The 16,054-nt window shown below is 36.4% G+C and overlaps 1 protein-coding gene across 4 annotated transcripts in view; it reads right to left on the bottom strand.

The window, feature by feature from the left end:
* Positions 1 to 78: 78 nt before the first annotated feature.
* The window catches only part of pip5k1bb (phosphatidylinositol-4-phosphate 5-kinase, type I, beta b), a 41,538-nt gene continuing 25,562 nt past the window's right edge, over positions 79 to 16,054 (bottom strand). For 3 of the 4 annotated variants that reach the window (XM_057357071.1, XM_057357073.1, XM_057357072.1), the window contains exons 7-15: positions 15,691 to 15,987; positions 9,414 to 9,601; positions 7,797 to 7,880; positions 7,610 to 7,658; positions 7,419 to 7,503; positions 6,003 to 6,158; positions 5,137 to 5,272; positions 2,438 to 2,549; positions 79 to 1,658 (exon numbers count right to left, since the gene is read on the bottom strand). In XM_057357071.1, the coding sequence (XP_057213054.1) occupies positions 1,656 to 1,658; positions 2,438 to 2,549; positions 5,137 to 5,272; positions 6,003 to 6,158; positions 7,419 to 7,503; positions 7,610 to 7,658; positions 7,797 to 7,880; positions 9,414 to 9,601; positions 15,691 to 15,987 (1,110 nt within the window). In that variant the 3' untranslated portion in view covers positions 79 to 1,655. The other variant, XM_057357075.1, reaches the window with a different exon arrangement.

The following is a 16,054-nucleotide window of genomic DNA, read 5'->3' as shown; positions in this document are numbered from 1 at the left end:
ACTTTACTCAGGGTCCCCTTAAACGAAAAAATATTACATTTTCACTTTAAAACGTTTATAATAACTTTCAATGGCATTTACCAGCCTTATAGAAAAAGCATTTTTATGCAACATCATAACATCAGAGGTTATTTTTTTAGTCCATTACTAAAACTTAATCAATAGACTTAGCACAAATGCAATTTTGAAATCCCTTTTTTTACCTTATTTTTTATATGTTTTATTTAAATCAATTAAGAAACTATGAAATATCGTCGTAGAAATCTTCTGAACTGTTGGCAAACCTTCTGCAATACCTTCAAAATCACTGGGTTCCCGAGTCAAGGCATAGTTTACCCAAAAAAGAAAATTATTAAATCATTCATTCACCCTCATTCCAAACCTGTATGACTTTATTTCATCTGCAGAACACCACAGAAGATATTTTGAAGAATGTTGGTAACCAAACAACATTGACCCCCATTGACTTCAATTCCCCAATTGACATTTCTCAAAATATCTTCTTCTATGTTCCACAGAAGAAAGAGTCATATACAGATTTTGATTGCAACTTTGTGATTTGACCATCCCTTTAAGGTATAGAGATATTAAACCCTGACAAATTTGAGAAGCAGATACAATCACTATGAGATACAATCTGTTCAACAGAACGTTCATTTATATGATTTAATAAATTATGGCCTCAAAACAAACAAAACGTGCAATAATATTTAAAAGACGGTTCTGACATGGCATTTAAAATCATAAAGCACTTTAGCGTCTAACATCAGCAATCTTTTGGACCTCTAGGAAGCAGATTTCCTGAGAGAATGCACGTGTGAAACTCTCCCATCCCCACCTGAAAGTCTATCTGCTCATCTGCATTTAAGCATAAAACATTCTGGCATCTATGAAAAGTGTAAATGATGCTCTGTTGACGTGAATTCTTTTTTGACGTACCAGAATAAATTAGCTATACATTGAAAGTTACATACATTTACAGTACAAAGTGTGTTTGTGCTCTTCAAGTCACACATAGATTTTCCTCTACAAACTGTTTCCTGGGAATTAAAATGTCAAGATTATTACTCCAGTGAGGAGGGCTACCACACATGTGTGATGTATGAAAATTGCACATTTACAAAATATATGAACAGCTTTGTTACCTAAAGTCACCGAGCACTGCATCTAGGCCACTAAAATCTAGATACTAAGGAGGTATGGCGGAGAGCTGTTTATAAAGTTTCTTTGCATATCAAAGGAGCGTATTTATTGCATGTCTCTTAAATGAAGAACGATGTCACGTCTGACCCCAGAGCTGCCGTGATGATCTGTAAAGTTCATTTGCCTCTCAAAAGCAATGGTGGACTACAAAAGCACAATCAGCATTTGGTTAATGGCATCCGTGAAGATAAAATCTCATGAGTTTAGATTAGCTCTTGGCACTACTACGCGATGCACGTCACATGCACGTTTTCCCAGTCCATGAAGTTGCAAATGTGATGTGATGTACAGTACAGATACGCATGATTGCAGCTGCTGGTTTATTGGCGAATGTCTGCGAATTGGCTTCTTGGTTTGGTTTGGCAGCAGGGGGCGCTGTCGGCACGTGAAGATCCAGAGGACTACAGAAGCAGGTGATGTGAAGAGATGAGAGGTTAATCTCATGTTGGTCCTCACTGAAACAACACATTTAAATGTGACACACGTTAATGGAATATAAATGAATGCATGAAAGTGTGCAACAACAGGGTGAATGACTTTGATAGAATTGGTGTTTTTGAGTGACATATCACCCTTTAACCTCACCTATTAAACAAAATCTTAAAAAAAAAAAAGGAAAAGTACATGTTATACAAAATACGTGAGGCATATTTAATTTGGCAAAAACAAAGGAGTTCATTACTGTTATGTAGGCTACCTTAGTTTAGTAATATATTAATTTATGTAAATGTATGTACTTTTAAATATTGTCGCTGTCAGGTGAAAACTCTGAAACCGCTACTTTTCAGGAAATGGAATGAATATTTTTAATGTAACAAATATTATTAAAATATATTACATATGATATATTTATAAAACCTAAAGACAAACATGAAGGATGATCGATAGTAATAATTTCAAATTAAAATGTAAAAAACAAAAATCAATGACAATACTTTAATTAATTTGACGGTTAATATAAAATAAATCAAGTACAGAAATAGTAAACATGTCATAAAATTGTAGATTAAAGCCCAAATAAAAAAATACCATACTTTACTATAGTATTTACTACAGTAAAGTGTTTTTGAACCTTACCATAGTAAGTACTAAAGTATACTAGAATACTTTAGTATACATTTACAGAGTATAGTAATTATTATAACATATTGCCGTATACTACACTTTACGGTTTACTATAGTAAATACTAAAATACACTATGGTATTTTTTTCAGGTAGGAGACCATAACTTACAAAATAGACATCCAGTACGGAGTCATCATCTCTATCTATTTCCATGGTGCTTTGCTCAGATGTCAGACAGATGGCGCTGTCCTCCAATGTAAAGGTTGAACCAATGGCACGTCTGATTTGCAAAAGAAATAATGGCAGTGAATTAGAACAGCATAGACAAATGAAGAGTCCTCAAAATATGACTGCTGAATATTAGGGAAAGTTAGTGGTCTCCATGTCAATGCCGATATGTGTGTTTGTGATGATCTGAGAAAATAAAAGGGTGTGTCTATATCTGTATGAAACTGAGATGAAGGGAAAGCTTCATCATCTCTGACTGACATTTTAATGACTCTTTTACATCCGCTATGTGGAATGTGCTTATGCATTTATTGCCTGCAATAATCTCTTGAGTTGTTGCTGCCATGGCAACCAGACCCTTGTTCACCACATGAGTGTAAAGCACACCTCTGTCTCTGACACATTTCAAACACAGAGGGTATTTATTAACAGATCCCTGCCCTGACTTTATCAAACATTTTCTAAACTATATATCACATGACCCATCAACACACTTTTAATTATATACAGCCGCTGTAACCAAATTTTCATTTACTCAGCATTTCTAGATGTCCGGTGTCTGTTTAATTTTAATAAAATCAAACCTCAGGAGTGACAAAGTCTACCAACAGCAATGTGAAAGACTGAAAGCATGACAAGACACATGAAAACTGGGAAAAAATATATTATTTTTTAGACAGGGTTATACATTTTTTAACTCTTTCGAAATACACGTACAAATATTACTGTTGAATTGCTTAAAAGTTAATGTGAACTTGTTTTCTTTGAGGTCTGAAAAAATACAGCGCATCCTTTCTGTTATTTTGACTCGTTTCTCCAGTTTTCATTTTCTGCAAATAAATGAAAATATAAACAATATTTTTATTAGAAATTTGGGAGAAATATTGTTAGAAGTTCACAGAATAAAACGAAAATGATAATTTTTCCTAAACACATGCCTATAAAAAGTAAATTCAGAAAAACTGAAAATGGTCTTTCTTTTTTTTTTCCACGGATGTATATGTCAGTTCTGAACTAACTATATTCACACAAAATTATTGATCATTGAATTACAGATATGTCAAGAAATACAATAAGGGTTAGGGTTTGTTTTTTATTGTAATTTTATTCATGTTTTGAATTAGTTAGCTATATTTTTACAGTTTTCATGGTAATTTTTTGCAATGCTGCTTTTGTCATTTTATTATTTATTTATTTTAAGTTACTTTAATTTAACATTTTTATATTTTTATTTCAATATTATATTTAGCTATTTTAATTCATTTTAATTCACTCATAATACATTTAGATAAACATATTTATTAATAAATATATATTTGTTCTTTTTTTGACGATTTCAACTTCAACTTCAACTTGATTTAGTTCATTGCAAAGGCAACATTTCTAATTTTTATCTAGTTTAAATTGAGATTATATTTGTAAGTATATTTTATTTCACTTCAATTTAAAGAAGTAAGTTAAATAGTTTAATTAAAGGGATAGTTCACCCAAAAATGAAAATTCTGTGGACGAATTACTCACCCAGGTTGTTCCAAACCTGTACAAATATCTGTATAATATCTTTGTTCGGTCGAACACAAAGAAAGATATTAGGAAGAATGTTAGCAGCCAACAATTCTGAGGCACTATTGACAACTTTGGCAGGAAGTTGTTTTGAACAACTTAAAGTGATACTTTCCCCAATTGACTCCCATAGTAGAAAAAATTACTTTATCATTTTTTTTTGTTTTGTTGAAGAATGTAGGACAGCAATCAGTTCTGGGGCACTTTTGACTACCATTGTATTTTTTCCTACTATGGGAGTCAATGGGGGGCAAAATCTGTCTGGTTACAAGCATTCTTCCAAATATCTTTCTCTGTGTTTATCAGAACAAAGAAATGCATACAGATTTGGAACAACTTGAAGGTGAGTAAATGATGACAGAATTTTCATTTTGGGGTGGAGTATCCCTTTAAGGGTGAGTAGTTCACGACAGAATTTTCATTTTTGGGTGGAGTATCCCTTTAAGGGTGAGTAGTTCACGACAGAATTTTCATTTTTGGGTGGAGTATCCCTTTAAACTATAATAACCCTGCATAGCACAAATGTGCCAGACAAGTTTAATATTTATGCTTTAAAAGAATAACTTTATTAGCCTACTGCATGCCTTAAAAACACCACTATTGTATTCTATTATATAATATCATACCTATTGATACAACCAACAAGATAACATCTGGTGAGGCTCATTTAACTCATCGATCTTAGTTTAACCGGAGGGGCACCAGCAAATGCACTCTTTTGTGCTTTTCTGCCTTTTACAACAATACCCCTTTTATATCCTCCTTTAGCAAGCATTTAAAATATTAATGAGCTCTTTTCACTGGAATTCCACCTTAAACAGGTGCGTGTCAAAGGTGAGGAGATCAACGCAAACCAAACACAAAGAATCAGGCAACAGAGCAAAAGCAGCGTGACGACACCTGGTCAGTAGGATACAGGAAGTTGATTATAATGTATTACATGTAGCATTGCATTCAGAAGGAAGTAGAGAGAACAGGAGGTGAAATGTTAAAAGTTAACAGGTGTGTGTCAGGTTTATAGGTCTGAATGATGCTCAGGGTCAGAATGTTTAAAGGATGTGTGTGAGAAGTGTCACCTTTGTTTGGATCTGGCCTCAAGGTAGCGATCTGTCACATAAATGGAGGGCGGGGGGAGGTTGTGGCGCGTGGAAGTGGCCTCATACTGGTAGGGTGTTTGAGGGACCAGGTCGGGACGGTTAGAGGACCAGAATGCTGTGATAGGAGATGATAAAAGGTCAGACGAGGTGTCCGGGGAGCGATTTTAACTAACTATTTTAACTAAGCGATTTTAGAATAGAAATGAGCTTCATTTACATGCAAGCATTTGATAGCCCATCTAACATTTCTACGTTTGAACCCTGGGACCGACTCGCCTGCTAAGCTTTCAGTGCATCACTGTAAACATTCACACCTTTACCAGTTTGAGGAACCAGACAAATCTATTGTTTGTAGTAAACATGACAAATTCACCCAGAACATTCCTTTACAGAACATTTATTAGTACAGCATGTACAAATCATCTCTATTTTCTGTTTAAATAAATGACATAATAAAGTAACTATTATAGAAAACCCCAATTCAGAGCCAGCAGCTCTGAGCCGATGACCATCACCGTATGGAAAAATCAACACAAGGGCTGTGTCAAACTTCTGCTTCTGAACAGTCGGGTTTGTGTTTAGGTCGTAAACGCGAGCTGAAAGCGGAATAAGTGACAATTTGCTGTCGAGGGTTTATTTTTCAAACAATATTTCATGAAATAAATATGCAGGCACTTCCTATTCATAAATGTCAACAGTGATACAACTGACGTCAGCAAGTAAATCTCATCATTTGTCATTGACTCATAGGCGGCGGGATGGGATACAAATGGGTGACTGTGTGTGTGGGTTGTCAGAGCACAATAACTCCATACTGAACCCGTTTTTATAAGTGTGCCGCCCACCTGGTCCATCAAGACTAGCTAGACTACGAGCTCCTCCGAGTCTGTCGATTCTCTCCTCCCGCTTCTCATCCTTCTGTGATGACAGAACCTCCTGAGAGGAGAACTTCAGTGCTGGTATGGAGTTCCTCGGCCTTTTGCTCGGGGAATAGCGGTTTGCTGGAGGTCCAGAGGATAAGACAAATCTTTAATATCTCCAGTGACTTCTAGACCGTATTGAGTATAATGATGTATCTCAAAGTGATACTTCAGCCAAAAAAGCACAATTCTGTCATCATTTACTCACCCCTCTTGTCATTTCAAACCTGTATGACTTCCTTCCTTCCGCAGAACACAAAAGAAGATATTTTAAAAGAATGGCCCCCATTCACTTGCATTGGTTTTGTGTCTATACAATAGAAGTGAATGGGGGCCGCCGTTGTTCGGTTACCAACTTTCTTCGAAATATCTTCTTTAGTGTTCTGCGGAGGAAAGAAAATCATACAGGTTTGAAATGACAAGAGGGCGAGTAAATGATGACAGAATGTCTATCACTTTAAGGTACACTACCAGTCAAAAGTGTGAAAACACTTTCTATATTTAGATTCTATATTTATTTCCACCTTTTAGAATCAGCACACTGTGGAAAGGACAATTGTAACTGTGGGAATTGTGTTGCAAATAAAAGCATCTAAAATACATTTAGCATCTCCAAAGTTGCCACCCTTTGACCAGAATTTGCTACATTTTTATCATTTGTAACAATGTGCAAAAAATGTATCATCAGCTTGTTAAGGTCTCACCCTGGGAAGCTTTTTAAAGAGTATTGAAGACGTTCCCAAACTATTCAGGACTCTTATTGGCTGCTTTTTCTTTATTATTTGGTCCAAGTCATCCGTTTGAAAAATATATTTATTTAAATTTTGTTTCTAATGAAATAACACACTTTAAGATGAAAAGATTTTTAGGATTTTTAGAAAAATTCCAGTGAAGCGTTTCCAAACTTTTGACCGGTACTGTATGTTACACATATATACTGTATGAGACTGATACTTTAAAGAAATAAAAGTTAAGATTCATAGTAATTCAGTTAAGAAACATACTAAGAAAAAAACAGATTGAGTCGTCTTATTATCAACATCAAAATATAATGCTTCATAACATCACTGTGAAAATCTGTTTCATGACGGAGGATTAACAGACTGTGAAATGAAATGTGAAAATCACACTCTGCTAGATCTAAATATATTTTTTCTAAGAACCAGGTTAATGTGATTAGGTTAACTCAAGTTGTCTCAAATAAACTTTATAGGTTAGAAATACACTGATGGAATGTTGTTTCGCAATAATCTTGTTAACAAAATGATCCTTGAAGACAAACTGATGCAGGTGCAGAAAGGTTTGTCATGTAAACAGGTTGATTCTCCATCGCTGACTTACCATTGGTCTTCCGAAATACTCTGCTGCTCATGAACTTCAGAAACCTGTTTGCATAGAAACTCGGCCTGTGCACAGACACGGTATCCTAGGAGGAAGAAAATATCGAACAGGGAAGCGTGTTTATTTCCTCAGCCGTATGAATAGGCTATTCATAAACCAAGTGAGATGAGGTTGGAGCGGTGGTAACTTACACCATCATAGACCAGAGCCTTCCACGAGTGTTCCAACTTCTTAATGAACCTGTGTGGGAAATGAGCGAGCGAGATCTTGTCAAGGATTCTGGGGTTTGAGTAAACGTGGTGTAATGAACTAATATTGTGTCAGCTTGTATTTGACATTTGGGTTACCGGGTTAGTTGTAATGCAACACCAGGCTTACCTGTAAGACTGTAAGATGTCAATTATGCCCAGAAAAATGAGTAGCTTGTCATCTCGGGTTGTTCTTGCAGGAATTCCTCCCATTCTGGATTAAAACAAAGAATTGTATAATTCCATAACAAGTCTCATTGGTAAAATGTGACCTGGTCATGTTTTCATAAATTACAAAACTAAGAATGAAAAGTCTACTATTAAGGACTGGTAAAAATATTATTAGACCGTTTTTAGAGTGTCAAAATTTGATTTAGGATTAGCATTTTGTTAGCAACGCAAAGGTCAGGGGTTCCACCTCTAGAAAAGTCATACTTATAAAATATAGTATAAAATGTAGACTCTCAATTAAAGCATTTGAAATAAAAGCACGCATGCAAATGTAAATATCCACAAAAACAAATACAGTATTGCAGTTTAATCTTTCACTTTCTCTTTTCAGTAAGATTCAGTAATATTAGTAAATATTTTTTTCGTGTGTTAGTACAGTATTATATATAAAATATATTATTTACTAATGGGATAAATTACACCTGGTAATGTATCTAACATAGTCTGGGAACCATGGACACTTTGAATGGCCAAGGACCGCCCAAGAGCCCATATGACTGACAGGTAAATCGACATTTAGTTTCGTGCCGCGTCATGAAAATGTCACCGCGATAACAGACTGGTGACCATTCACAAACATCTTAACATTTTTCTAGAAAGTATCTAAAAGTCCGGTGTATGAAATTTAGCGGCATCTAGTGGTGAGGTTGCAAATTGCAACCAACGGCTCACTCCACCCCTCCCCGTTCCTTTCGAAGCACTACGGCGGCTGACGCAGAACTAAGATGTCGTCACGTTTTCACTTCTTTGCTGAAGGAGATAAAATATTTTGAGAAACGCGCTCTGTAGAGCAGTTTGTCCGTTTAGGGCTACTATAGAAACAACATGGAGAATTCCATGTAAGGGGACCCGCGGTGTATGTAGATCGAAATAATTCTAAGGTAACAAGCTTCATCATGTAAGGTCTTAAAGGGATAGTTCACTCCAATTTGCTGTTTATTTACTCACCCCCAGGCCATCGGAGATGTAGGTGACACTTTTTCTTGAGTAGAACCATAAAGAAGATTGTTTGGTAAATCCGCAGCCCTCTTTGCTTCATATAATGGGAGTCTATGGGGTCCACCTGTCTAAGAGTTCCTAAAGCACATAATTCCAAAAAAGCGGCTCATGGCGACATGTTGACGTCTTGTGAAGCGAATCGTTCGATATTTTCATAAAACTGAACGTCATTTTTAATAATATTAGCTATACTGTGCAGGAAGGGAAAACCTGCAGAAACAGTCGCTCAACACTCCGTTTCTGCAGGTGGCGCTAAACGCACCAGACGCTGGTATGCCATCCGCCACCAAATACTACAAGAAGAAGATCATGATCGGGACATGTGCAGAGGCTGGGGGTGAGTAAATAAACAGCAAATTGGAGTTTTTGGGTGAACTATCCCTTTAATACACCTCTGAAGACATATTTATGCTTATTGCATTTCTGTCAATATACCCTCCAAAAAATTACACATTGGACCTTTAACGGCTAGAAGCAGTTTTTGTCTAAAACACAGATTTTAACATCAGGGTCTTACGTGTTGTCGGCGGTCAAGGCCTCATTAGCTTTGCCGTCTCCTTGAATGGACTCCATGGCTGTGGAGTACAGAACTTTCTGTGTTAAAGTTCTCTTCCAATCCGATCCGTCTCTGAGTCTGTTACCCTGATCCAGCACGTGCACCCCCAGCAGCAGACTGTAGTCCATGATTTTAAAACTCTCCAGCACCTAAACGAAATTAAAAATCATTCACGTCAGCGCTCATTCAAAACACGCAGAACTCATGCTAAATATGAGTCATCGATAAAAAATTTAGGGACCTGAGACCCCTTGGCACAATAATACCCCCAATCATCTGAATATGACAGGTGACTTATTTAAAACCACAAACAACTAAGATTGAAGCATCCGCTGTTGTTTACTAGTTGAATGCTTTCTAAAGTCATGCGGTGCTTAAGTAGCCATTAAGCTTTCTAAAAATCCCACTGAAAAATAAACACAGACAGCGTAATTGCAGACCAAATGGATTTTAAACCATCTGAGACAAACACATGCGGTACAGCCAATTCAGTAATACGTATCATTTAACAATGTTGATGCAATGCACTATGGACTCAATATTTAACTTTGCTTTTGTTTTGAATCCAGAATGTAAATTCTGGATTCTGTAGCAAAGCCAGCTGGGAACCAAAGCATTTTAGACCATAGGCTAGTTTGGCATTGGTGACACATTTGGACAGATGCATTGTTTAGTTGTGAGATCAGCACAATGCGTCTATGAATAAAGTTGGTCATTTGTTGACAAGGAAATGAAACAAGCCATCACCCTATTGGCTCTTCATCATATGTTATTTATGTGCGTGTCTTTTCAGAAATGCAGACGCCTGTGTTTGGCTTTAGTAAGTGACCCAATAATGGGTTAACACATTCAGTTTTGCATTGTTTTTTCCAATACACAATTAATATTCAAATGATTTGAATAGGGACGAGACACAACCACCTTGTTTTGCATCCCGCCAGGAGCGTCTAAAAGCTTCCAAATGGGACATAAAGTAGGACACGTTAATATCCTCTGTGGTGGGATGTAATACAACAGGTTTTACCTTCCACTATAATATTTGTCAGACATTACTTAAATGACACACAAAACGTCTGATTTTGATCAAAGTTACAGTTTTATAGTACATCAAGCTCTGTCCTCCAAAAAGAAAAAGATATGACCCCTCAACGATAGCACGCCTTTAAAACAAATATCACAGATAGCTCATTAATCTAATATACAGAACAACGGTCCTTCCTGTTTTCAAGTATTTTATGTACAGTATGTTCCCTTTTCCACATGAGACAAGTCTGTGACGTGTGTCATAGCATCATGAACACCACGTGCTTGTCTGCTCGCTGTGCCAATATCAAACGAGTCAGCAGAAATGAGAAGGAAAGGAGCCAGTAAATCCTCCTTACAGTCACTTATCGTTCATTAACATCAGACGGTGCAGAGGTCAATCAAGGAAATGTGCCAGCTGTAATCGCTCATGTCATGTGGGCAGATCATTGAACAAAACTGAACTTAAAAATGGAAAAGTAGAAATAGCAGCATCAAGCTTATGAGTCTGAATCCCACAGAGTACATGTATTGATAAAATAACAACACATGTCATATACATTAGTCATTATTATTGTAAAAAGGATTTTCACAGACCATTTAAAGGGCTAGTTCATGCCAGAATGAACATTCGTTTATTCACCCTCATGTCATTCCAAACATGTCCTTCTTCTGCTCAACACAAAAGAAGATATTTTGAAGAATGCTGCTAACCAAACAACAATGGCCCCCATTGTCTTCCATTGTATAGAAACAAAACCACATTTCTCAAAATATCTTTTTTTCAGTTCCATTCCAGTGTCATATACAGGTTTTGAATGACATGAGAGTGAATAAATGATGACAGAACTACCGCTTTTAATATACCAGCTTTTCAACTTTCACTCTCCACCTCTTCAAAAAAGGCTGCCGGCATTAATTCTCATCTGTCAGGTGGAGTGTAATGGAAGCGATCCGTACTGTCAGCATCAGGTTATTAAAATGAATGCTTGCACTCCTGTTAACTACAGGGAGTGAATATAAACAGCTTAAGCGTGCTCTATATATTAATTGACATTCCATGCGGGCTGTTATTTTGTTATGTGATCTGTGTCGGGTCCCAAGGAAGAATCCGTTTGGTGGCTCTTCTGGATTCTTATAGATTGGACTGTTTTGTGTTGTGCAGTACAGATCCATGTGCTGCTTACTCATGAGAAAAAACTTTCTGCTTAGTGTTCATTTTAGTTCGTGGACAGGACGCAGGTGGGAGGAAACCCAAGAATAAAATCTCAGAGCGGACACTTAAAAGGACTTTTGGGAATTTGTTTGGACTGCAGCATTACACAGAATATAAACAAAAAAACAGCTGTGAACGTATTAAGGTTAAAAATCAAGTACATAACCGATCAAAACTCTCCTTGCCTTACTCTGATTCACAACGGTTAGCTTATGGAAATTATTTATTTGGATGAAATATTGATTTGGATTTTTGAAGTAATAACAGAGAGATGGTGACAGAGAGGTCAAAAGTGCAGCTTTAAAGAACTTAAAGGGGCAGTTCACCCAATTCTTTCATCTTTTACTCACCGTCAGGTTGTTCAAAATCTGTATACATTTCTTTGTTCTGCTGAACACAAAAGAATATATTTTGAAGAATGTAGGAAAGCAAACAGTTCTGGGGCACTTTTGACTACCATTGTCATTTTTCCTACTATGGGAGTCAATGGTGGCCAAGAACTGTTTGGTTACAAGCATTCTTCCAAATATCTTTCTCTCATTACAGAAATCATTACAGATAACGATTAAACTCCAATGTGAGTAAATGAAGACAGAATTTTTATTTTTGGGTGAACTGTCCCTTTAAATAACTTTAAGAACAAAGTACATAAGTATTCATAAAACTTGATGTTAGATTGCTGCAGGATTGTATAATAAACTTACTAAAACTAAACTTTTGATCCTAAAACATATTCTTAAACTCGAAGTAACACTTGATTTAGTTATCATGTATTCATTGCATGGCTTCAGTTCTCTGTTTGAAGTTCTCAATGAAGTCATCTTAAACTTAACTGTTGCCAGGACAACCAGTGAGTTTTTCCATCAGCTGTTCTTGAGATTCAACAAGTGAAGAGCTAAAACACAGTTTCCCATGATCATGTGTGAATACAGATAGAGCTTCATTTCACAAAGGCTTTGCTTCCGAAACTGGCCAAACAAATCAAAAACATATGCAAGCAAAACCGAAAACTGCATATAAAATAAAACTCAAGTTTACCCATCAAAGCCATTGCTGTAACCAAAACTAACACAAAATCTAAAGCAAATTTGACACACAGTATTAAAAGCTAGAGGAGTTTTGGACCGGCGTTCTCATGGGCTTCAGTAAGCCGACTCTCCCCAAACATGGTGATGTTGAGTTCTGCTTCCATCCCCGGCTCTCTCATGACTTTCATTACGGCTGTCCCATTCAGCAGTTCAGAGCTCGCAGGGGCCAGACGGATAGAACATACTCGAGGTGCCAAGACAAACTTTGGCCTTTTCAGAATCCAGCCTGTTATAAATGTAACATTCAGTCTCTAACCTTTTTAACAAGTCATGTCTGGAATGCCATCGAAATCGCTACGTTATGAAGCTTGTTTGTTGGTAAACAAGCATGAGCATCACGTCTGCAAAAGAATTAGAGAAGCACAAGGCGACCACAGACTGTTACGATGTCACGATGCAACATCAGGCCACTTTGAGTAGAAATATCATGCCTCGGTCATTTGGGTAATTCAGTTACTCAACTGTTTATATCTAGTTTGCAGTTAACCGCCTTTCCCCGGAAGACACTTGAGTTAAGGGCCGTTCACATTATATCGATAACGACAACCATAATTATAAAAAATAACATTTTAAAAATCGTTCTCGATTTAATAGAACCAGCGGGGTTCACATCACAACCAAGGTTATTTTAGTTTACTCAAATTAAAACTTTGAAATCGTCTCTGTTCATTGAAATAAAATCAAATATTGACCTAAAAATAATTGGAAAAACATAACTTAAGGAAAGTTTGAAATGTTGCCTCAAAAATAAACTGAAATAAGTTTAAAGCACTAAAATGATAATAATAAACAAAAACTGAAATAAAACTAAAATAGAAATCAATTAATATTATATAGCAACATAAAAAATAAAATGACAAAGGCATATACCAAAATTGCTAAAACTTTAACTAAAATTAACATAACTAAAGATCTAAAAATAAAAGCTAATTTAAAATATGAATAAAACTAAACTGAAAACTATAATAACTCTGATCACAACTATAATGGTAAAGATAAAGAGAACGATATCATTGGGATCACCTTCAGGAGGATTTTTTTCCAGCTGATGAACGATAAAACATACTGTCAAACAGTTTCTGGTGGATAATGTTTGATGATCACAACGCAAGTTTTATGTATGAATTAAAGACTGTAGCGGTCGGAAAGCAGTCTGTTTATGCCGGGATATTATATATACAGTATATATACATATAACGCGTATGAATCTGAGCAAGGTGGCAAAATGTATGCTTTACATCCCAGACACGATCGCACCTTCAGCCTTTGCTGTCGTATTTTGGAGAAAAGACATTTGGGAATGAAAACAAAAGCCTCAGTTCTATCTAGCAATCTCACAGGAATAAGACAAAACAATCTCTTTACTTCTTTTTCTGAGACAGGACAAAGATGAAATGAGAAGCAAATGAAGACTTTCTTGTATGCAGTATGCAAGGACAGATTAGAGATATCAATATAAACCCATATTTTCTTATTCAATTATTTGGGGCTGTTCAATGATGAATCGCGATTAATCGCATCCAGAATAAAAGTTTGTGTTTACATAATATATGTTTATGCAAGCATATTAATTTTGTATTTATAAACACATACATGTGTATATTAAAGAAAAATATGACAATGAATAAATGCTTATATATAATTGAAATGATATTTAAATATATACATGCAAATATTTCCTAAATATACTGTATATATGTATGTGTGTGTGTGTGTTTATAAATACAAAATAAATATGCTCAGTGCACAGACATATATTATTATAAACACAAACTTTTATTCTGGATGTGATTAATCGCGATTAATCATTGAACAGCCATAAAATTATTTCAGGACATTATTTCTTCTTGGGCTAAAACTCAATTATACAGCAACTCAGAACACCTTAGCAACCCTATAACAATGACCTGGCAACCATAAGCATCACTCACATTTCTTCAGCAAATCATCATCTTGGAATTATAAGGTTCTATCTGCATTCTGAGCAGTTTTGAGATATTTTAAATAGGTCCAGTGTGTCGTTTTTTGGAGGATCTATTGACAGAAATGCAATACAATATATGTCTTCAGAGGTGTATAAAGACCTTACATAATGACAAAAATGTCAGACAGAACATTACAATTCCAAGGCGTGTAAAAATCAAGATGGCCAAACTCTATGCCAACAACAACACAACAGCGAAAACAAAAGTATGAGCGTAACTGAGAACTCCAATGATGATCTCCTGAGCTATAAATGAGCAACTTTGAGCGAAACAAACTGTCCACTGTATTAAAGAGACGCAAGCACACAAACATCCCAACATAGCTGCATAGTGTGTTTATGAGTTATACCAAACCAAATTAATCATAACGAAGCCATATCAACAAAAGACAAATAATTGTGATACCAGAGCCAAATTAGGATGAAAATGTGATGGCGGCCTAACCGATCAAAGATACGCAGTCTGTTTAAAGCATGCCCTTGAGGTACAAATTAACTCTGATTTTCTATGTCTGTCAAACACTGTTGTGTAACACGTCACAATAGACCACAGCAGACAATGTTTACGACAAAGCTCTACAAATAAGTCTGATTGTTTTCAGCTCATCTCGCGGAAAATCATGTGAACAACATCAACATCCAGTTGACCACGTCTACAGCTCAATCTTCTGAAATAGAAAGGAATGCCGGACTGGATTGATGCGGTTTATTTCCCAGCTGAGCAGAGAGGTTTGCCACTCAGCACATTTGAGTTCTGTTAATAAACTACTCAAAAGCTGAAATTGTTTTGTGTGAAACTGTGGCAGGTCCTTCGAGTGCTTGTGAAGAAGGACTGGACATCCTTACCATTGACACAGCGTGATTTTTTAATGCGTGAAAAGTAACCACGCACACTATTTAGGGAGATGATGCAGCCAAGACACTCACCCGACAGTCTCGCTGTAGCGTCTTCATCAAGGCATTGTATGTCTCTGGGTCAAAGTACAAGCCCTCGTGCATGTCCACAAAGTCAAGGTCTTTATACGTGGGACTGGATTTTTCTCGCTCCTTACGAGACGCCCGCCTCTTGTACGTAGAGCCTTTCAGGTCATATTTGTAGTGCATCTTTAAAGATCGTGGTAGAACGTTGTTCATAACCACGACACGAATGTTCATCCCTCCCGACTGGACGCAGTACAGCCCGTAGAACTTGGGTAGGAGAGTCCTTGGGTTCTGGTTGAGGTTCTATAAAAAAATAGAAGGAAATCGGTGTTTATGTTGAGCAAATGAAACCCTAGTCAATGCAACTGAG

This window comes from Triplophysa rosa, linkage group LG17 (assembly GCF_024868665.1).
Source record: "Triplophysa rosa linkage group LG17, Trosa_1v2, whole genome shotgun sequence".
Lineage (NCBI taxonomy): Eukaryota > Metazoa > Chordata > Actinopteri > Cypriniformes > Nemacheilidae > Triplophysa > Triplophysa rosa.
The sequence above is the reverse complement of the archived record's forward strand: the minus strand, read 5'-3'. Positions and strand labels throughout refer to the sequence as shown.